Here is a 23,971-nt window from a genome sequence, read left to right on the forward strand (position 1 = left end):
TTGGGATTACAGGCGTGAACCACAGCGCCTGGTGTAATAGTTCTTTTCCTTTGGCCATCAAATATCACTTACTTTTTTTTGTTTGTTTGTTTGTTTGTTTTTTTTCAGCCAGAGTTTCGCTCTTGTTTCCCAGGCTGGAGTGCAATGGCACAATCTTGGCTCACTGCATCCTCCACCTCCCAGATTCAAGCGATTCGCCTGCCTCAGCCCCCCAAGTAGCAGGGATTACAGGCCACTGCCACCACACCCGGCTAATTTTTTGTATTTTTAGTAGAGACAGGGTTTCACTATGTTGGCCAGGCTGGTCTCGAGCTCCTGACCTCAGGAAATCCACCTACCTCCGACTTTCAAACTGCTGGGATTACAGGCATGAGCCACTGCGCCCAGCCATCACTTACTTTTTTGAGACAGTCTTGCTCTGTTACCTAGTCTGTAGTACAGTGGCACTATCTCGGTTCACTGCAACCTCTGCCTCCTGGGTTTAAGCAATTCTTTTGTGCTTCAGTCTCGAGTAGCTGGGACTACAAGCATGTACCACCACACCCAGCTAATTTTTGTATTTTTGGTAGATAATAGATTTTTGCCATGTTGGCCAGGCTTGTCTTGAACTCCTGACCTCAAGTCATCTACTCACCCCAGCCTCCCAAAGTCCTTGGATTGCAGGCGTGAGCCACCTTGCCTGGCTGGATTTTTCATTTTTCTTTTAGCTTTCTATTTGGGAGTATAAATTTGAAAGATACAAGAGGTTTATGGGAAACAGGCAATGAAACAAGAAGTACTGGGTTTGGGGTTTTATATCTTCTACTGTTAAATTACATTTTAAGCCAATGCAAGTTATTTCCACTGTAGGTTTTGGTATCCTTGTGTGTCAAATAAAAGAAAAAGCTGATTAAGCCTTTCTCAGAGTGTTTTATGGGATACCTTTTACAGTCTGGGATGTTAATGGATATTCTTTGAAAAGAATGTTCTGTGGTTAAGTCTGGAAAAACACGAGGCTAAGCAGAGTTTAATAGGCTATTTACTGTAAGATTTAGACTCTTTGTTGTATCATATGTATGTTCTTCAAACCTGTTTGACCATGAAGCTTTTTTCACACACACACACACGCACCCCCCCACACCCCTTCTCCTAGGAATCATGTTTGGTAGAAAATTAGTTTGGAAAAATTGTGCACTCCGATATATTTTCTCTTTATACGATGATTTAGTTGCTGATTATTTCAGGTTATTTATTTATTTTTTCTGTTATTTTTTTTTTTTTTTCTTGTCACAGGTATTGTTCTCACTAAGGTTGGTTACTATACTATTCCATCTATGGATGACCTTGCTAAAATTACCAATGAAAAAGGAGAGTGCATTGTCTCTGACTTCACTATTGGTCGGAAAGGTAAGTGTGAGTTTAGCATTTAGTGATTAAGCCAGAGAGTTGCACCTTATTTTTGTAATTAGAGGAAGCTTTTGGTAGCTGAATCTGTGTTTTCCTACATTTGGGCCCACCTTGGCCTGAATCTTAGATACTGTGATTGATAAGTAATAAAACAACAAAGACTGGAACCATGTAAATTTTTTTTTTTTTTTTCTGTTGAGATGGGTTCTTGCTACATTACCTGGCAGATCTCAACTCCTGGGCTCAAGCATTTCTCCTGCTTCAACCTCCTGAGAAGCACAGAGCCATATAATATTCTTTGGGCTTAGATATACCTGTTTGGTGCTAGTAACTATTTGGGTCATTTTAATCTTCTGTAATTAAAGAAAATACTGGAAATACCAAGAACTACTGAGAAAATTGAATAGTAGGCAAGAGATGTGTAACACTTAGCATCAACTTCATGTTATTAAGTTATTACTGATAATTTTCTTGTAGGGAATGTCACTGTGCTATATTGTATTAAAAAGAGCTCAGGCATTTTAAGCCATATGCCAGGCCAAGTACAAAAGTTTGTTTATGTAACAGCATTGTAGATAGATGGGAAGAGATTTAAGAAGGTTGTTTTGAGGCTAATGGAAGTTTTATAAAAATGCAGATGTTAGGCCTGTCGCAGTGGCTCACGCCTGTAATCCTAGCGCTTTGGGAGGCTGAGGTGAGAGGATCACTTGAGCTCAGGAGTTCCAGACCACCCTGGGCATCATAGTGAGACCTCACTTTTACCAAAAAGTAAAGAAAATTAGCCAGGCATGGTGATAAGTGCTTGTAGTCTCAGCTACTTGGGAGGCTGAGGTGGGAGGATTGCTTTAGTTTAGGAGGTTCAGGCTGCAGTGAGCCAGGACCACTGCACCCCAGTCTGGTCAACAGAACAAGACCTCGCCAAAAAAAGAAAAGAGAAATACAGATGTTAAATCAGGTAACAACATAATTGAAGTTACTCCCTAAGTCCCCATTCTTACCAGTCTAGGAATTGCTGGATGATTTAAAATACTAATATTTAAAACTGTCTTCTCCTTGTGATTGTTTAATCACTATAGTTGTAAAGTAGGTATTTGCCTTTATACAGAATGAATTTTTAACTATTTGCTCTGATTTATAGGTTATGGTTCAATCTATTTCGAAGGAGATGTGAATTTGACAAATCTAAATTTGGATGATATTGTGCATATCCGAAGGAAAGAAGTAATTGTCTACTTAGATGATAACCAAAAACCGCCTGTGGGTGAAGGGCTAAATAGGTAAGAGTTTATGTATATCAGAAAATTATCAGCTAAATCATAGTTTTTTTTTCTGTCAACATAAATGTGTTTAGATGTATGCTTCTGTAGCTTGCTTTCCTTACTAAAGTACGTATATTGTCTCTGACTTAAAAGTATAAATGGCAAAGAAATGCTATGTTATGATTTTGAACTCCTTTTCCCTGATTTTATTTTTTTAATTTTTTTTTTTTTTTACATCCCTTGGATTCTATTTTATTTTATTTTATTTCATTTCTTTTTTTTTTTGAGACGGAGTTTCGCTCTTGTTGCCCAGACTGTAGTATAGCAGAATAACATCAGTTTACTGCAACCTTCAACTCCCGGGTTCAAGCAATTCTCCTACCTCAGCCTCCCAAGTAGCTGGGATTGTAGGCGCCCACCGCCGTGCCTGGCTAATTTTTGTATTTTCAGTAGAGACAGGGTTTCACCATATTGGCCAGGCTGGTCTTGAGCTCCTGACTTCAAGTGATCCTCCCACCTCGGCCTCCCAAAGTGCTGGGATTACAGGTGTGAGCCACTGTGCCCAGCCTCCCTGATTTTATTGGGTCCAACTGCTAATTTCAAAAACTCTTTTTAATAGTGTTTTGCTTTATTCCTGTTTCTGCTGTGGCTATACTTAACTCTCTATTTTAGTGTGAGAGCCTAGCTTCTAATATAATATCTCTTTAGTCAAGTGAAAGGTCTGTAGTTAAAAATCATTTATCTTTATAACCTACCAACCCTGAATCAGGAAGAGAGAGAAAATCTGAGCAGATCGATTGATCCTTTGCTTTGCTTTAGTTTGCTCTACTGTACTGTGCTCTGCTTTCCTTTCCTTTTTTGTTTTCCTTTTTCTTTCCTTTCCCCTCCTTTCCCTTTCCTCTTCCCCTTCCCCTTCTTTTCTTTTCCCTTTCTCCTCTTTCTTTCTTTTCTTTCTTTCTTCTTTCGAGACAGGGTTTCACTCTTTTGCCCAAGCTGGAGTGCAGTCTTAGCTCACTGCAACCTCTGCCTCCTGGGTTCAAGTGATTTCCTGCCTCAGCCTCCAGAGTGGCTAGGATTATAGGTGCCCGTCACCATGTGCAGCTAATATTTGTTTTTTAGTAGAAACAGGGTTTCGCCATGTTGCCCAGGCTGGTCTCAAACTCCTGACCTCAGGTGATCCACCCACTTCGCCTCCTGAATAGCTGTGACCACAGGGATGCACCACCATGCCCAGCTAATTTTTGTATTTTTTGTAGAGATGAGGTTTTGCCATGTTGCCTGCCCAGGCCGGTCTCAGACTCCTGAGCTGAAGATTTTGGCCTGCCTTGGCCTCCCAAATTGTTGGGATTATAGGTGTAAGCCACCTTGCCCACCCTTAAATGATTTTCAGTAAGGTATAAAAATTACTTGGGGGTAGAGTGGTGTGGAGCACACATAAAAAAACTAAAAAAAAGAAAAGTATTTGATCGGGAGAAGACAATCTCTGCAACAAAGGATGCTGGCAAACTGGATATCCACATACAAAAGAGTGAAGTTACACCATATACAAAGATTAACCAAAATGGATAAAATACCTAAGTGTAAGATCCAAAAATGTACAACTCTCAGAAGAAAACACAGAGGAAAAGCTTCATAACATTGGTTTTGGCAATGATTTCTCAGATACAACATCAAAAAGTGTAAGCAACAAAAGCAAAAATAGACAAATGATACTCTATCAAACTGGAAACCTTCTGCACAGCAAAAGGCAAGTGAAAAGGCAACCTATAAGAATAGGAGAAAATATATGCCAGTCATATTTGATAAGAAGTTAATAGCCAGAATGTAAAGAATCCTGCAATTCAACAGCAACAACAAAATAATAACCCATTTAAAAAAAGAGCAAAGAAAATGGGTGCAGTGGCTTATGCCTGTAATCCCGGCACTTTGGGAGGCAGAGAAGTGAGGATTGCTTGAGGCCAGGCTGGTCTCGAACAGAAGTTACAGCGAGCTGTGATCATGCCACTTCATTCCTCCCTGGGCGAGAGAGGGAGACCATGTCTCTGAAAACAAAAAACAAGAAAATATTGGCAAAGGACTTGAATTGACATTTCTCCAAAGATATACAAATGACCAAGAAGTACATGAAAAGATGCCCAACATCACTAATCATTAGAGAAATGCAAATCAAACCACAATGAGGTACCATACCCATTAGGATGGTTACTAGAAAAAAAGATGGCCAGACGCGGTGGCTCATGCCTATAATCCCAATACTTTGGGAGGCCGAGGCAGGTGGATCACTTGAGCCCAGTCTGGCCAACATGGCAAAACCCCGTCTCTACGAAAAGTACAAAAATTAGCCAGGTGTGGTGGTGGGCGCCTGTAGTCTCAGCTACTTGGGAGGCTGAGGTACGAGACTCACTTGAACTTGGGAGGCAGAGGTTGCAGTGAGCTAAGAATGTGCCACTGCACTCCAGCCTGGGTGACAGAGCGAGACTCAGTCTAATAAGAAATTAACATGTGTCTGCCAATGTGGAGAAATTGGAACCTTTGTGTGCCATTGATGGGAATGTATAACAGTGCAGCCACTGTGGAAGACAGTATGGTGGTTCCCGTAAGAGTTAAAGAGAGAATTACTGTCTGATCCAGCAGCTCCGCTTCTGGGTATATATGCAAAATTGAAAGCAGGATTTCAAGTGTTTGTATACCCATGTTCATAGCAACACTATTCACAACAGCCAGTAGGTAAAAGTCGCCCAAATGTTCACTGATAAGTGAATGGGTAAACAATGTGATATATACATGCAATAAAACACTATTCAGCCTACAGAGAAGATTAACATGGCCCCACAGAAGGATAACACACAAATTCAGAAGTGTTCCGTATTTTTTATTTTAAAAATTTAAAAATATATGTTATTCAGCCTCAGGAAGCAAATTCTGATATATGCTACAACATGGATGAACCTTGAGGACAAACTAAGTGAAGTAAGCCAGTCACAAAAAGTCAAGTAGTATATTGTAATGTATCTGGGATAAGTCAACTTCATAGAAACAAAGTAGAGTGGTATTTGCCAGGGGATCCAAGAAGCAGGAAATGGAGAGCAGCATCTACCTATTACATCCTAGTCACTGTGTTTAGGTGTAAGGCATACAAAATGAATAGGATACAGCACTTGAACTCTGGTGTTAATATTAGAAGTGGTACACTACCACTCTTGTAGTCATCTTCACACCAATATTCCTCATACTTCATTTTCAAAGCATTTGTTTTTAGTAAATAGGTAGTAGCTGTTTTTTATTATTATATAGTACAGTAACCCTTTAAGACCTACATAAGACTTGGTTCGTACCACTGGACTGTAACTTAAGTTAGTGATTCCTAGCTTAAGTGTGAAAATTAGATTGAAAATAATTGATGTACTGTGGTAATTTAAATAAATGTGATCTGACTCTAGAACCAGATACTGAGTTAGTCAGTGTAGGAGTGCCTCCTTGCTCTTAGGCTTATGGGGCAAAATTCACTTTATGACACATGCAGAATAATTCCAAGGCAACATAGTTACCATTATTCACTATTTATGTGTTAGGTGGCTTTCTGGTCTTATATATGAAGCGTTTTTACTTTAACTGGTTACTTTAATTGGTTATGTTTTACAGGAAGGCTGAAGTTACATTGGATGGAGTTTGGCCAACAGATAAAACATCTCGTTGTTTAATAAAGAGCCCAGATCGCCTTGCTGATATCAACTATGAAGGAAGATTGGAAGCAGTTTCAAGGAAACAGGGAGCTCAATTCAAAGAATACCGGCCTGAAACTGGTTCTTGGGTGTTTAAGGTATAGTCATTTAACCCAGTTCAGACTTTATAATTATAAACTATATTTGGGGTCATAAAACATTTATGTTGGAAGAGATCCTTTCCTAAATTCTATTGATTGATTGATGGGGGTCTTGCTTTGTTGCTCAGGCTGGAGTACAATGGTAGGATCATAGCTCCCTGCAGCCTCAAACTCCTGGGCTAAAGCAATCCTTCTGCCTCAGCCTCCCAAGTAGCTGGGACTACAGGCATGAACTACCATGCCTGGCTACTTTTTAAAAATTTTTGTAAAGATGGGATTTCTCAGTGTTGACAAGGCTGGTCTCCAACTCCTGGGATCAAGCAATCTTCCCTCCTCGGCCTCCCAGAAGTACTGTGATTACAGGTGTAAGCCACTGTACCCAGCCAAATTCTCTAAATTTATTTTTTTTAATTTGGAAAGAGATGTACAGATACATTATGATTCGCTCCAAGCTACAAAGCTAGTTAAAATTCAGCGGTAATGAGCTCTTATAAACTCTGTGGGCTCATGATTGAAGTCTTCTACCCACCTCCTGTGAGGGTTTATAAATACATTTCTAAGGTGTAGTTTTTCTAATGTTTGTTATCATTAGGGACTTCAGTAATTCATCAGGCAGTTTTCTGTTGGATCAACTCTTCCTATGTAATTGTCATTCTTACTTTTAAAGATTTTTGGAGATGAAGAGGTTGACTGTCCTTAGTAGTTTAACCCAGTGATTTCCTCCCATTCTGGGCTGGTTGAATTTAACTTGTTAAAGGCCCTTGTGTAGATAGAGGATAACAGACAATATGTGTCTGTGAAAATCGTAAGTCTTTGGATTAAGTTTCCTATATTAATGATTACAGTTTAAGTGACATTTTAATATATATTATGTAATATTTATTAATTTACTAGTGCGAGCAACTAGTACATACATCAGACGTCTTCTAAATCTTACATAGAAGTGTGATAGGTGACATATTTTGCTTCAAATACTTTGGTATTTCTCCCTTTTTCTTTTTTCTTAAGGTAATGCTGCAAGATTGCAAAGGCAGGTATTGTGAAAGCATAATGTTTAAGTTGATTTTGTGGGGTTCCTCTCTTCCTTAGGTCTCCCATTTTTCTAAATATGGCCTTCAGGATTCTGATGAAGAGGAGGAGGAGCATCCATCTAAAACTAGTACAAAGAAGTTGAAGACTGCTCCTTTGCCTCCTGCAGGCCAGACTACCCCTTTGCAGATGGCTCTTAATGGCAAACCTGCACCTCCACCTCAGGTAGAGAAAGGACAGTGAATTTGAATGGAATCCGTGATACCGAAGTTGAAAGCAAGTCATTCAGCTAATACAAAGCTGTTTTATGACCCTTGGAACCTTGGAGAGTACAAACATTGGCAATCAAGTACAAGGGAGGGCATGAGGTCATGCAGGCGTCTGTCTTTTTACTTGAGAGATTTAAAGAATTATCTTGCTGTTTGGATTATTCCTCTACACATTGTCATTTTTAAACCCTTCATTCTCTCATTTGGATTTGCTGAAATCTCTGCTCAGTGATTAACTTAAGATTTGCTCATGTGGGTTCATGCACAGTAAATTCTGCTTTTATGGAATACCTGATGTGCAGTTTAATCTTTTTCTTTACCTCCATGTTTTTTAAAAGTTAAATTAGCTTTCTGAAAGGGTTTTTGATCTCCATTTTTTTCAAATTGTTTACGTATACTTGGGTAACCTTGTTATTTGCCTTTTAATAGTACATAATCTTTATGAAAAATAGTTTTGGAATGTAAATGAATTATTTGGCTTGGGGAGATTAGGGCCTACATTATTTATCACAATTACTTGTATCATTGATACGGGATTTCTTTGTAAAGCATCCTCTACCTCTCAGCTGCTGAAAGCTAGACCTTTGGGATTTTCCATGCTATAATTCTTATGGCTGCTGAAATGTGTGGTTTTTATGATTTATTAAATAATCTCTTGGGAGGCATTTCTGGAGAATGTGTGTATATACATGTTTGCGCGTACAGGGTGAGGGGAGGGTATGATAAATGTGGGAAACTGGAAATATATTGACTTTTGTTTATAATCTTTGTAGCATTTAGAATGCCCCTAAGAAATCTCCATTGACAAGTGAAATGCTATAAATAGACTTGGTTTTCCAGTTATCCATATTCATTTTGTCTCATATGCTTTGTATCATCTCCTTCTTTCCTAATTTTTTATAATCTTATATATATATTTCTTATAAATATATATATATTTCTAAGGGGAAGGAGTCAGATGGCCTTATTTTCTGTAATAAAAGTAATATGTAGGATCTTAAAGATACCTCTTTACAGTTGGCCCAGCTGAAAAAGAAAAGCTTCATTTATGGACAGACAGGAAAATGTTTGTAATGTTGACAATGAATAGTTTCCAGGTTCTTTAATTACCAGAATAGAAATAGTAGAAAAATAACTATAAACTCCTATATTGACAGTTGTGTATGTGAGAGCTCTTTGAAAAATTGAGCACCCAAAAATATCAGATCAAGGTTCTAGCAAAAAGAGGTAGTAAGGATTTAAAATGGGCAAGTAGCTTTTTTTTTTTTCCCCACTTTTTTTTTTCCTTCAGAAAGAGTCTCACTCTGTTGCCCAGGCTGGAGTGCACTGGAGCAGTCTCGGCTCACTGTGGCCTCTGCCTCCCAGGTTCAAGCAGTCTCATTCCTCAGCCTCCCAAGCATCCGGGACTACAGGGCCACACCACCACGCTCGTTTAATTTTTTGTGTTTTTAGTACAGAGTGGATTTTGCCATGTTGGCCTCAACTTTGTTGTCTTGAGCTCCTGGCCTCAAGTGATCCTCCCACCTTGGCCTCCCAAAGTGCTGGGATTACAGGCGTGAATTACCACACCTAGCCTGAAATGGGCAAGTAGCTTTGACTGAGGAAGTGGAAATGGGCTTTGACCTTTTGGTTGGGAAGAGCAAAAATGAGAGAAATGGATAGAGGTATTTAGATATCCAGACTTTAGGTTTTGTTTACTTGTGTTATTTTCGAAGGCCTTGAGCTTGGTATGTTGGAGCAGAAATGTAGGACTCTAGAGAATTCTTTCATATTTATTGCTCACTGACCCAAGTGAGGCAGATGGGAAATGCCAGTGGGTTTGTTATTAGCACCAAAGACCCTACATTTTACTTGGCATGGGGAAACTACTTGTGCCATTTGAGTAAACTGGAAACAGCAGACTTCTCTGTGTCAAAATGACTGCATACTGTCACCCCTTAAAGAGGTTGATTGCACAACTTCATCTTATTTTTTTTCATGGGGGAGAAAGGCCTGTTTCTTTAGGTATTTAGGAAGATGTGTATTTTTCTTTAATAGTCGCATTTATTCCATTACCTTTTATATAATATCGTCAGTCCCTGTTTCCAGTTGGTTCTTAAGCCTCACTTTTGCTCTTAAAAAAAGCAAGCAAGTCTAAGCAACCAGAAAACATAAAGGTAACTAAATTTTCATGTGATCTTCTCTCCTGTACCTTTTAGGTTAGAGAAAATGTTGGTTGGCAGATAAACCTTAGTCACACAGATGAATTAAGGTAGTTGCAGAGTGTTTTGTTCTGTGGTTAGAACATTAGTTTCAAAATCCTGGTCTGGGATCCAATTTCCACCTGGCTGCATCAATGCCCTGGTAAGCTTAACTTAGATTCCACAGATTTGGCATGGGGCTCAGGCATATTTATATTTTAATGCTTCTCCCCAGGTGGTTGAAATGTGCAATCACATTGCAAAACTGTATTGAAAGACCTCAGGCCTTTGGCATTCAGATACTACGTGTAGGTTTTTTACCTCGGCCTTCTAATTGAAGAGTGACTTGTGTTCAGTAACATCAAGGCAGGCTAGTTGGCTTGCTCAGGAGCAGTATTGTTAACTAAGTGAATCCATTCAAATAAGTTAGTAGCTTTTTTTTTTCCCTGAGGCAAAGTTTTCCTGTGTTAGGCTGGTTGAACTCTTGGGGATCAAGCAATCCTTCCCACCTCAGCCTCCCAACTAGCTGGGACTGCAGGTGCATGCCATCATGCCAGCTAATTTATTTATTTATTTTTTTAGAGACAGGATCTTGCTATGTTGCCCAGGCTGGTCTCGGATTCTTGGCCAAATGAGTATCCTGCCTTGGCCTCCCAATATGATGGGATTATAGAACCGGGAGCCACAGTGCCCTGCCTAAATAAGTTTTAAACTTTTTTAAAGGAAAAAGTGATTATTTTTTGTGGAGATGGGGTCTCAGTATATTGCCTGTGCTGGTCTTGAACTTCTAGGCTCAAGTGATCTGCCTCAGCCTTGCAAAGTGCTGGGATTACAAGTATAGGCCACCACGTCCAGCCAGAAACATTCTTTACAGTTAGAAAACTAGTTCTTTTTGAGACAGGCAACAATAGTAGTTATATTGGATCAAACTGTTTACCTGAGAGGACAGTATGAATTATTTAAATACCTATTTGACCTTGGACTTGTCATTCACTCTGTTAAATGAGGGTGTCTTGATATATCTTACTTTTCCTACTGAATTAAGCAATGCTGTATCTTTAGGTATTGGCAGTCTTGTTTGAATGAGGAACAGTCTTTGAGATATCTCAAGTCATTAAAGGTTTCAGTTTTGAAACCTTACCCTCCATATATTTAGAGAATCATTTTACATATATAATCTGTGCAGTTAGTATTTGTAATGGGCCATGCCATTATTTGGTAATAAATGTGATGCTGTCTTCAAGAGATTAACTGTAGGAAAGGGAGAGTTAAAATGGTGTCCTAGTTGACTGCTTCTTCCTGTACATGCCTTCCTTTTCCATAGACCTCCCAGTAGGCTTTCTCTTCCCTTTCCTCAGTTACTTCTGAGCCATCTTTTTTTTTTTTTTTTTAAGTACACTTTTCTTTTCAGGACTGGCCTAAAAAGGGTACCTGATCTGCCAAGATATCCAGGAAAATAAGTACATAGACAACTTTGGGGGAGTTTGTTGTAATTACTTAGATATACTTTAACAAAATTTACCTAGAAGGTATTCTAGGCACTTAACCATAGTTTCATAGTAATTCGCTTCCCCCTTGTCCACTTATTAGATATCTTGTAGCTTTGAAGTCTGTTTGTGTGAATAGAGTAAATAAAAACTTGATCTTTAGCATTCTTCATAAACATACGATAAGTCCCTTAGATCTCTAATCTAGTTATTTAATGAAATCCTCTCATTTTATCTGAAACAGTGTTCACGATGAGCATCTCTTGATATTAGCAGTATTTGGTGAATAGTGTAGTAAATTGGAACCACTCTCCCCCTCCCCATTTTTTCTTTCCTCCCACTCACTCTTCTTGTCTTTTTATAGTTTACTGCTTTCTCTACCATGTGCCAAGCACTGTATTAGGTAGTAGAAATAAGTAAATAAGTGTTGAACTTAGTGATGTGCTAGACACAGAAAACAGTAAGCCATAAACCATTTTATCAAGCCTTCACAATCTGTTGAGCCAAATATATATATACTTACGAAGTAGGAGTTTTCCCAGAGTTCTTAAAATTTATTTATTTTTTATATATATGTTTTGAGACAGAGCCTCACCTTGTTCCCCAGGCTGGAGTGCAGTGTCATGATCTTGGCTCACTGCAACCTCCACCTACTGACTTCAAGCAGTTTTCCTGCCTCAGCCTCCCGAGTAGCGGGGATTACAGGCATGCGCCACCATGCCCAGCTAATTTTTGTATTTTAAGTAGAGACGGGGTTTCACCATGTTGGCCAGGCTTGTCTCAAACTCCTGACCTCATTTGATCCACCTGCTCTGGCCTCCCAAAGTGCTAGGACTACAGACGTGAGTCACCGCACCCAGCCTTTTTTCTTTCTTTCTTTTTTTGAGATGAAGTTTCACTCTCATCCAGGCTGAAGTGCAATGGCACAATCTCGGCTCACTGCAGCCTCCACCTTTCAGGTTCAAGCGATTCTCCTGCCTCAGTCTCCTAAGTAAGTGGGAGTACAAGCACCCGCCACCACACCTGGCTAATTTTTGTATTTTTAGTAGAGACAGGGTTTCTTCATGTTGGCCAGGCTGGTCTCGAACTCCTGACCTCAGGCGATCCACTTGCCTCAGCTTCCCAAGGTGCTGGGATTACAGGCGTGAGCCACTGTGCCCAGCCACTGTTCTTAAAATTTAAATGGGAGCCCTGGGTTTTATCATCAGGGCTTTTCCTCCTTCGGGATTTTTGTTTGTTTGTTTGAGACAGAGTCTCATTCTGTTGCCCAGGCTGGAGTGCGGTGGCACAATCTTTGCTCATTACAACCTCCGCTGCCTCCCGAGTAGCTGGAATTACAGGCATGTACCACTACATCGGCTAATTTTTGTATTTTTAGTAGTGACGGTTTCACCACCATGTTGGCCAGACTGGTCTTGAACTCCTGACCTCAAGTGATCTGCCCATCTTGGCCTCCCAAAGTGCTGGGATTACAAGCTTGAGCTATCACACCCGGTCTAGAATTTTTTTTGGTTTGAAAATATTTCAAATATTGGCTTAGTCATTTGCTAACATTTAGGATATAGGTAGTTGAATTTGTATTGTACCAATTAATTTACAGTGTGTTTCAGCTTTGAGTGTTTACCCTTTTAAATCATAGACTGTCATAGTTGTCTTTGAAACTGCTTACTAAATGTAAATATAACTCTTGACATTTTTAAACATAAAGGGATTCTTCCCAGATTAAAATTGTTCCTAATATTATTACTTTGTTTTTTGGAAGAGTAGATAGTGCTCGTGTCTTACGTGGTACTGCACAAGTAGAGCCCAGCTAACCTTAGGATTCAGTAACCCAAAAGTTAAGTTCCAGACCCAAGATTGTGTTGACTAGAAATTTATTTCTAAATGTTTTTAAGAAAAACCAAAGTTACTGGCGACTTTGATATTTGTACCTTTTGTTCTCTTTTTCCAGTGGCTTCTGGCTACAAGGCAGTGTTAGGAAAAGGTGACCCTGTGTAAATCAGAAAATTGTAGTTGCTAGCTAGATCAAGTAAAGCATAATCTTTGTCTCTGAAGACCACCATTTGTTTCACTATGGGTGCTGGTTTAGGTCCCAGACACCAGGTCATAATATTAGAATGGGATGATTACATGAATCCTTATTTGGATCAAAGTACTTTTGTAAGGGTTATTTTGGGGCAATTGATTTTAAATCACTCTAGCAAATCTGCTACCTTACCTCACTATATAATGGGCTGAATCTAATAATTGCTATATCATATTCTGAATAAAGTAAATCTGATTTAGAATCTCTTTGTCTGTTTGGTGTAATTTAATGCTGCTTTCCTGATCTTTCTGCTGTCTACAGAGCCAGAGCCCAGAGGTGGAGCAGTTAGGGAGGGTTGTGGAACTGGACAGTGACATGGTAGATATCACCCAGGAGCCAGTTTTGGATACCATGTTAGAAGAGAGCATGCCTGAGGATCAGGAACCTGTGTCTGCCTCGACACATATTGCATCTTCACTGGGAATTAATCCACATGTCTTACAGGTGACGTCCTAACCCACCTTTTTTACGACAGAAAGCCAAAGTAATATTTTATCTCTATTGCATAGGATCAGGTATCTTCCTTGGTTATTAAGACCATTGAGTGCTCACTGTAATGGGAAAAAAAAATACAAGAATATGGCCAATATCTGGGCCTCATTCTCTTATTCAAGGAGAGAAGGCTATATTGAGAACTAGTAGATAGGGCTTCTGATTTTAACTGCTTTAGAATCCAGAGTCCTAGTTCCAATCCCAATTTTGTTGTGTTTTGTTTTTGAGACAGTTTCTTCGCTCTGTCACCCAGGCTGGAATGGAGTGGTGCAATATTGGTTTACTGCAGCCTCCACCTCCTGGGTTCAAGTGATTCCCCTCTCCCAGCCTCCCGAGTAGCTGAGATTACAGGCATGTACCACCACCACACCTGGCTAATTTTTTTTTTTTTTTTTTTTGTATTTTTAGTAGAGACGGGGTTTCACCATGTTGGTCAGTGTGGTCTCAAACTCCTGACCTCAGGTGATCTGACCACGTTGGCCTTCCAGAGTGCTAGGATTACAGGCATGAGCCACTGAACCCTGCCCCAATCTCAATTTTGTAACTATTACTTTGTGACTTCAGGCAAGTCATTTAACATCTGTGAGTACTGATTTTTCTCTGTAAAATATTTGTCTACATCACAGGGTACTTTTAAGACTCTGTATGTGCTCCACAAAATTTAAAAATTTTAATACCTGGTAGCACAGGTTTTTTTAAACTATGTCTTTACTTCCCTTTATCCCAATGTCTTTTGGCATGTTATGTGTTTAACCTTTGGCTTATGTTTGACTTTAAAATTATTTTATCAGCAAACATAGCAGCTGTTGTGTGCCAGGCTCTGGTGAGATGCTATAGATAGAAGTATTGTATGAATTCTGCCTTTCAAGCACTTACAGTGTAATGGGGTCCATCCATCACACAAATATACTAGCTCTGTACACAGCCTTGAGGAGGAGCAATATTTTTGGTTGTTGTAAACTGCATTTTTTTGGTACTGCCTTTTGATTCTGGGAAGCACATTCATTCTATAGGTATTACCTTTTTAGATCATGAAAGCATCATTGCTTACTGATGAGGAAGATGTAGATATGGCACTGGATCAACGCTTCAGTCGCCTTCCTTCCAAAGCAGATACTTCTCAAGAAATCTGTTCTCCGAGACTCCCCATTTCAGCATCCCACTCAATGAAAACTCGTTCACTAGGTACAGTATAAAAGATGCTATTTTACAAGAAAGCTATACAGTCATCAAATCCTGCTTTTCACTTTTCTTCTTCTCACCCAAGTGGACTTCTCTAGCAAATATCTGCCAGACAGCTATACCTGTGACATAAGGATAATAAGAGAAATTGTACTCATAAGTATTCATTAAGAGTAGCCAGGTTTTTTGTTTTTAGAGACAGGGTCTCTCTCTCTGTTGCACAGACTGAGAGTGCAGTTATGCAGTCGCGCTCACTACAGCCTTGAGCTCTTGGGCTCAAGCAGTCTTCCTGTCTCCACCTCCTGAGTAGCTAGGACTACAGGCATATACCACCACTGAACTAATTGTTTTTTTAAATGTTTGTAGAGATGGATCTTGCTATCTTGCCCAGGCTGGTCTTGAACTTCTGGCCTCAAGTGATCATCCTGCCTCAGCCTCCCAAAGTGCTGAGATTACAGGTATGCGTCATTGCACCTGGCAGGAGTGGCTGGTTTTTAAGAACTGTAATTACCTCTGTTTGTGCAGATGCAGAAGTGTATGGAGAAAAAAAGCATTTGTGCTTTGTTTAGGTTCAAGTTTTTGTTTGCTTATGATTGTGAATTAGATAGTAAGTTCTGACTTCCCAATTTTTATAACATTACTTAGAGAGTTCAGCAAGTTGTCCTGCACTGTACTCTTGTTGTGCAGTCCCAACAGCACTGTCCTACTGTCTTCTAGGGACAAGTATTGCTTTTCATAATGCACAGAGCACATCAGATTTTTACATTTTGCTAAACCTTTTTAAATTCCCAGGGAAGTGGTTACATATTTGATTTTAAAGTTTTTTCTTTTCTAGTGGCCTTGTAACTATGTGGGATTGGAAATAAAGTTTTAATATCAGCAAAAAACTGAAGCAGATGTAGTTTCAACGTATTTTGAAAGCCAGAGGAACTGGCAGAAAAACATTTGTTTATATTGCCATAAAAACTAAATATTTTTCAATTCTTTTGAGTTCCCTTATTATCAACTTTGCTTTTTAAACGTATTTTTAACTTCCCTTTGGTATAGAGGAAAGAAAGAAAATATTTTAACCAATAAAGTATCAAACATTGTTAATAACCTTTTCCATAATGGATACTAAATCTGATACTTTAGTAACTCTTAACTCCATGCTTTAGACAAAAGCCATGTAAAATTGGGAAACAGGCACTGGTAATAAGAACTGTCCTTCAGCGGGGCACAGTGACTCATGCCTATAATCCTAGCGCTTTAGGAGGCTGAGGAAGGAGTATGACTTGTGGCTAGGATTTGGAGAGCAGCCTGGGCAACATAGCAAGACTCCCTCCCTATAATAGCTAGCTAGCTAGATAAAAATTTAAATGTTAAAAAAAATTTTTTTTAAGAACTGTCCTTCAGAAGGTCACATGTGCAATTGTAAGATACCTAGTGTGTTCTTATTTCATTGACTGTAGCTAAGAGTAGAATAGGAATTTGAGTTTTGATCATACTTTTATATGTCCTAAGAAATCATTACCTTTAGGATTCTGATAAGGGCGTGAGCAGTGGTGCGAGACTTAACCTTGGCTTATCTCCTAGTCCTGTCACTTTGTGAATTTGGACAAGTTACTTCTCTGAGCTCAGTTTTCTCATACATACAGTAGGAATGATAGTAATGCTAATCATTTAAAAGTTGTTGAGGCCAAGTGCAGTGACTCATGCCTGTAATCCCAGCACTCTGGGAGGCTGAGGCAGGTGGATCACGAGGTCAGGAGTTCAAGACCAGCCTGGCCTAGATGGTGAAACTCAGTCTCTACTAAAAATACAGAAAAATTAGCCAGGTGTGGTGGTGGGTGCCTGTAATCCCAGCTACTCAGGAGGCTGAGGCAGAGAATTGCTTGAACCCAGGAGGCAGAGGTTGCAATGAGCCGAGATCATGCCACTGCACTCCAGCCAGGGCTACAGCGTGAGATTCTGTCTCCTAAAAGAAAGTTTTTGAAGAGTGTAATGAAATAACCTACACAGATGGCTTATACAGAGTCTGCTGCATATTTTTAAACAGTATTAATAGTGTTGTTGCTTTTATTATTGTTGTAGATGTCATTATCATCATCATTAGAATCTTGTCCTGATTTCCTAGTTCAAAGAGTAATTTTTGCAAAATCTGACTTAGCCTGCTTCTGGTCATCCACATCTGATATAAGTAATTTGATAAAACGTCGAATGATTTCAGCCTTACTGATTTTTGTTCTTGTTCAGGAAACAATAGCTTGTGTTTTGTTAATAGTCTTTCTCCCCTTCATTCCCTCTTCATTTCAGTTGGTGGGTTACTACAATCAAAATTTACAAGTGGAGCTTTTCTTTCACCAAGTGCCTCTGTGCAAGAATGTCGTACTCCCAGAACAGCATCTTTAATGAATATCCCATCCACATCCTGTTGGTCTGTTCCTCCACCCCTCACTTCTGTGTTCACAATACCCAGCCCAGCCCCTGAGGTTCCGTTGAAAACAGTGGGTACACGTAGGCAACTAGGCCTAGTCCCTCGTGAAAAGTCTGTCACCTATGGCAAGGGAAAACTCTTGATGGACATGGCCCTATTCATGGGACGCTCATTTCGTGTTGGTTGGGGTCCCAACTGGACTCTTGCTAATAGTGGAGAACAGCTGAATGGCTCTCATGAACTAGAAAATCATCAGATTGCTGATTCTATGGAGTTTGGATTCCTGCCCAATCCAGTAGCTGTTAAATCGTGAGTCACATTTCATGATGCTTTTTGAGAAAGACAACATGATAGGTGAAAAAAACTGTTCATTATCAGGAGGTTAGGGCCCTGCTTTGTCATCTTTCTAGATACAGTCTTAGAGAGTGTGTGTATTTTTTTTGTTTTTTTTTTTTTTGAGACGGAGTTTCGCTCTGTTGCCCAGGCTGGAGCGCAGTGGCACAATCTCAGCTCGCTGCAACCTCTGCCTGCCGATCTCAAGCTCTTCTCCTGCCTCAGCCTCCTGATAAGCTGGGATTACAGGTACATGCCACCACACCCAGCTAATTTTTGTATTTTTAGTAGAGATGCAGTTTCACCATATTGGCCAGGCTGGCCTTGAACTCCTGACCTCAGGTAATCCACCCACCTTAGCCTCCCAAAGTGCTGGGATTACAGGCGAGAGCCACTGCACCTGGCCCAATTTTAAATAGTAGAAGATAATTGTGTAATTATAAATAAATGATTAATAAGATGACTGTTTTGCACCATCAGATTATGAAGAGTATATATTATTTACCTAATGGCTAAACTTTAGTTGGAAAAGTAACAGACCCAAAGCTAATACTACAGCATTCCTTTGGTTTTCAGCCTTTTTATTGAATTAGCTGTTTTTTTCCTGATTTTTTGCTTAAAAATTAGTGATTTCTTCATATACAAATGATATTCTCAACTAAGCACATTTCCTGTGTCTTTCATAAAGTAGGTGTATGAACCGTGGAGAATCCATGTATAAGTATTTGGACATTCTGTGTATATGTATGTATGTTATAGTCTATTCATATATAGTTATATGTTTCTCTACCTTCCCGATTAACAAGTGCATATATGTGGGTATAGTTCTGCCTATACTTTATATATATAATAAATATGTATGCCTTACAGATAATATATAAATTTTTCTGGTAGCTGTCAGGCAGTATGTGTGCAGTGTCCTATGTAAAACATGTGACATTTTCATATTTACTTTTTATAATTATAACAGATTATGTCATCTTTACAACAGATTAAATTAAGGTGATCACCTTTTTTTTTTTTTTTTTTTTTTTTTGAGACGGATTCTCGCTCTGTCGCCCAGGCTGGAGTGCAGTGGCCGGATCTCAGCTCGCTGCAAGCTCCGCCTCCCGGGTTTACGCCATTCTCCTGCCTCAGCCTCCCTAGTAGCTGGGACTACAGGCGCCCGCCACCTCGCCCAGCTAGTTTTTTGTATTTTTTAGTAGAGACGGGGTTTCACCATGTTAGCCAGGATGGTCTCAATCTCCTGACCTCATTGACCTCATGATCCGCCCGTCTTGGCCTCCCAAAGTGCTGGGATTACAGGCTTGAGCCACCGCGCCCGGCCGGTGATCACCTATTATCCTTCATATTTATTTATGTATTTTTGAGACAGTGTCTCACTTGTCACCTAGGCTGGAGTGCAGGTGCATAAGTCTCCACTTCCTGGGCTTAAGTGATCTTCCCACTTCAGCTCCCCAAGTAACTGGGACTACAGGTGCACACCACCGTGCTTGACTAATTTTTTGTATTTTTTGTAGGGATGGGGTTTCACCATGTTTCCTGAGCTCAAGTGTTGCTCTACCTTGGCCTCCCAAAGTGCTGAGATTACAGGCATGAGCCACCCTGCCCAGACTATCCTTCACTTTTAAAGTTGACTTTGAAAAAATAAAAAACAACAATGTCTCTTGAACCTCACAATTAAGAATGTTGATCCTAAATTTAGTTATTCTAGGTTAAGCATTATCTTGTGAATTTTGAAGGTTATTAATATCAGTCTTGAAAATTGGATCAAGGGACCAGGTACAGTGGCTCACGCCTGTCATCCCAGCACTTTGGGAGACCAAGGTTAGGGCAGGGTAGACCAAGGTAGGTCACTTGAGATCAAGAGTTCGAGACCAGCCTGGCCAACATGGTGAAACCCCGTCTCTACTAAAATTACAAAAAGTAGCCGGGCATGATGGTGCACATTTGTAATCCCGGCTACTAGGGAGGCTGAGGCAGAAGAATCGCTTGAAGCCAGGAGGCGGAGGTTGCAGTAGCCGAGATCATCCCACTGCATTCTAGCCTCGGTGACAGTGTGAGAGTCCATCTCAAGAAAAAAAAAAAAAAAAAAATTGGAACAAGCCCAGCTTAGCTATATATATGCCCATTGTAATTTAGAATCAGTTCTTTAGTATCTATAAGCTTAGCCTCATGACTTTTGATACCCAAGAATAATTTGAGAAACAGGTATCCCACAATAACTTTTGACCCTTGAGTTTTACCCAGTTGGAAATCTAACTGTTAGGATTCGCATGCCTGTTATAACCTGGCCTAAGAAGCCTTTGTATTCTGAATGCATTAATCAGATTTTTTCCCCCAATATATAGCAGATAAGTTCAGTATAGTTTAAGGAACAAAATTTCTTTAAAACCACAGTGAAATGTTTGCATTCTGTTTGTAACCACAAAAAGAAACAGTGCTTTGGTTGAAGTGAAATCTTAGCTTCTGTCTTAGGTTCATTTTCTATTCTATTCTTCATTTGCTCTTGTAGCCTAACTGAGTCCCCATTCAAAGTTCACTTAGAAAAACTCAGTTTGAGACAAAGGAAGCCAGATAAAGACATGAAATTATATCAGACACCTCTGGAGCTCAAATTAAAACACAGCACTGTCCATGTGGATGAACTGTGCCCTCTCATTGTCCCCAATCCGGGAGTTGCTGTCATTCATGACTATGCAGATTGGGTTAAAGAAACATCAGGAGACTTACCAGAAGCACAAAGTGAGTATACATTATGTTTTTAATCTTTGATGTCCCAGTAATAGGGGTGGTAGTGTACACAGGAGTTCTTGATACCAGTCTAGTAGGTAAATGCCTGTGCTTGTCATTTTCTGAGGCTGAGTTTAAGCAGATTCCCAAACAAGAAGAAATTGTCACTATATTCTTGTCACTTTGTTCTTTTACCCATTAATGTACAAATTCTTCCACAAAGAATTGTAGCCAGTCAAATCCTTGAATTTATAAAATTGCGTTTCTTACCCAATCCAGAGAACATAGGGAGAGAGATACAGTCCTTCTTGTTTTTCTTTTTTTTTTTTTTTTTTTTGTTTGAGACAGAGTCTCACTCTGTCACTGTAGCTGGGACAACAGGCACGCGCCACCACGCCCAGCTGATTTTTGTTTTCTTAGTAGAGATGAGGTTTCACCATGTTGGCCAGGATTGTCTCCATCTCTTGACCTCATGATCTGCCCGCCTCGGCCTCCCAAAGTGCTGGGATTACAGGCGTGAGCGCCCGGCCCCTTCTTGCTTTTCTAAATCCTGTCCATTCTTCCATGTCCAGCTCCAGTACTATTGGTCTTCTCAACAACTTTGTTGTATTTCCTCTTCTTGGCTTCTCTCATGATTACCGTTCTCCCCTATCATGACCATGTTTTTCTGAATCAATACTTTGATAAAGGAGTTCTCTAATTTGTTAATATTTCAAACAATAGAAAAATCATTCTGTTAATATTTCAAACAATAGAAAAATCATTTTGTTTTGCACATCACCTTTATTGAAAATGGGCTGTTTTAGAATGTCCTGTGCCACACATTTTGGGATTTTTTTATGTTCCTTCAGTTCTTTGTATTTACTTAATTGTCTCATTGTCTTTTCAAATGTGTAAGTTATTTTACCAGTGCATACTTGTAAGTGGCTTAAATGATAAACAGTGCTTTTGTCGATTGATTTTTGTAGATAGAATATGATCAAAGTAGACATCATCTGAGATGACATTAGCCATAATTAGGCTTGGGGAACCTATTTAACGGTTACATTTGTTACGTAAGTACCACAGAAACATGACGTGAGCAAGCATTTATTTATACCGTATACTTCTGGAAATTGTAAGATGAAGCTGAGTGAGGTAGAGACAGATTCAGGGTAATCAACTTGAGTGGTTGTTTGAGATGTTTATTAATTTATGTATTTTTAACATCACAGTTAGAAGGATGCCCTCTGCGAAGTTGTTGTAAGGCTTTGTCTCATAACATTGTTTTTCTCTTCCTGCCTTAGTTGTGAAGCACTGGAGCCTGACATGGACACTATGTGAAGCCCTATGGGGCCACCTGAAGGAGCTTGACAGCCAGCTAAATGAACCCTGTGAATACATTCAAATTCTAGAGCGAAGAAGAGCTTTCTCCCGCTGGCTATCCTGTACTGCCACACCTCAGATTGAAGAGGAAGTCTCCTTAACCCATAAAAGCAGCCCTGTGGAAGCTGTATTCAGCTACCTTACAGGCAAAAGGATCAGTGAGGCCTGCTCTCTGGCCCAGCAGTCAGGTAGGGAAGGATTATGGTCCTTCTCTGTGCCCCTGTCGCCTTCCTACTCATTGCCTCCTTCCTGTCCCCCCGATTGTGCATTTCCCTTTGACTGCTAGTCTATGAGTGTTAATTGTGGACTTCCCAGGAAGATTACTGGTTCCTGTGGAATATGTAATGTAACATAAAATTTAAATGTTAATCAAGTAAACAATGTTTAAGGTCCTAAACAGAGAATTAGAAGACATACTTCAGGTGCGCGCAGTGGCTCATGCCTGTAATTCCAGCACTGTGGGAGGCCAAGTGGGGTGGATCACACCCACCTATTCCTGTAGAATAGGAACCATGACGGGTTTTTTTTTTTTTTTTTTTTTTTTTTGAGAGAGAGTTTCTTGTTGCCCATGCTGGAGTACAATGGTGCCATCTCGGCTCACTGCAACCTCCTTCTCCTGGGTTCAAGTGATTCTCCTGCCTCAGCCTCCCAAGTAACTGAGATTACAGGTGCCTGCTATCACGCCTGGCTAATTTTTGTATTTTAGTAGAGACAGGGTTTCACCATGTTGGTCAGGCTGGTCTCGAACTCCTGACCTCAGGTGATCCCCCCACGTTTGCCTTCCAAAGGGCTGGAATTACAGGTGTGAGCCACTGTGCCCAGCCGAACTGTGTCTTCTAATTCTTTTTTTCAGGACCTTAAACATTGTTTACTTGATTAAAATTTAAATTTTATGTTACATTACATTCGTAATAAAACTGGAAAGCATGGATAAACTATAAATCAAAATCAACTATAAGCAGTACTCTGAATTGCTATAAAATATGTTCTGTATCAATTCACTTCATTCAAATAAATACATAGAAGTTGAATTTCTGGATTGAGGTACTCACTGGCTTTTTAAAAGGAATTTGTATGCATATATTTACTTTTTAAAGTTCTGTTTCACTAATGAGGCAATTCAGCAGGTGCTTAATGACTGCCTAGATATAAATCTTTTTTTTTTTTTTTTTTCTTTTTTCTTTTTTCTTTTTTCTTTTTTTTAAGACAGAATCTGTCTCTGTGTCACCCAGGCTGCTGGAGTGGAGTGGAGTGCAGTGGAATGATCTCAGCTCACTGCAACCTCCATCTCCTGGGTTCAAGCAATTCTTCTGCCTCAGCCTCCTGAGTAGCTGGGATTACAGGTGCCTGCCATCGTGCCCGGCTGGTTTTTTGATTTTTCTTTTTTGTTTTTTTTTGGTAGAGACACGGTTTCACCATGTTGGCCAGGCTGGTCTCAAACTCCTGACTTCCAGTGATCTACCCACTTTGGCCTCCCTACTGCTGGGATTACAGGTGTGAGCCACTGTGTCTGGCCATAAGTCTTGATAAGAATACAGGATGGCATAGCTCAGCTTAATCTAATATGATTAGATCCTTATTCAAACCTTGATTGTTGGAACCTCATTTATCCAAAGCCAACTAATTGGAGCCATCGACTGGATTTATTTTGAAGGGTTTGGCTAGTTTTGGGATTATAAAGAACAAATCACAGGAAAAGCCAGAATCAGTAAGCTATATAAAGGGTTTGTTGCATTCCACTATCACTACACATTTAACCTCGTAGCTTTCTTATTTTTCTTTTATTTTTTAAATAGAGATGGGGTCTATTTGTTGACCAGGCCGGTCTCAAACTCCTGGCCTCCTTCCTCAGCCTCCCAAAGTGCTGGGATTAGAGGCATGAGCCACCACATCCAGCCTCAGTCTGGTACTTTTATGGTCTTTCTGCATTT

General features: G+C 39.8%; 1 protein-coding gene across 3 annotated transcripts in view; it reads left to right on the top strand.

Moving 5' to 3' along the window:
* The window catches only part of NUP98 (nucleoporin 98 and 96 precursor), a 126,869-nt gene that overhangs the window by 77,380 nt on the left and 25,518 nt on the right, over positions 1–23,971 (top strand). For all 3 annotated transcript variants that reach the window (XM_008019963.3, XM_008019966.3, XM_008019965.3), the window contains exons 17-25: positions 1,273–1,386; positions 2,525–2,663; positions 6,288–6,465; positions 7,558–7,722; positions 13,781–13,963; positions 15,040–15,196; positions 17,489–17,918; positions 20,458–20,687; positions 21,962–22,228. In XM_008019963.3, coding sequence (XP_008018154.3) covers positions 1,273–1,386; positions 2,525–2,663; positions 6,288–6,465; positions 7,558–7,722; positions 13,781–13,963; positions 15,040–15,196; positions 17,489–17,918; positions 20,458–20,687; positions 21,962–22,228 — 1,863 coding nt within the window. The remainder of the gene's footprint in view (positions 1–1,272; positions 1,387–2,524; positions 2,664–6,287; positions 6,466–7,557; positions 7,723–13,780; positions 13,964–15,039; positions 15,197–17,488; positions 17,919–20,457; positions 20,688–21,961; positions 22,229–23,971) is intronic.

The sequence above is a fragment of the Chlorocebus sabaeus genome, chromosome 1 (assembly GCF_047675955.1).
Source record: "Chlorocebus sabaeus isolate Y175 chromosome 1, mChlSab1.0.hap1, whole genome shotgun sequence".
Classification (NCBI taxonomy): Eukaryota; Metazoa; Chordata; class Mammalia; order Primates; family Cercopithecidae; genus Chlorocebus; species Chlorocebus sabaeus.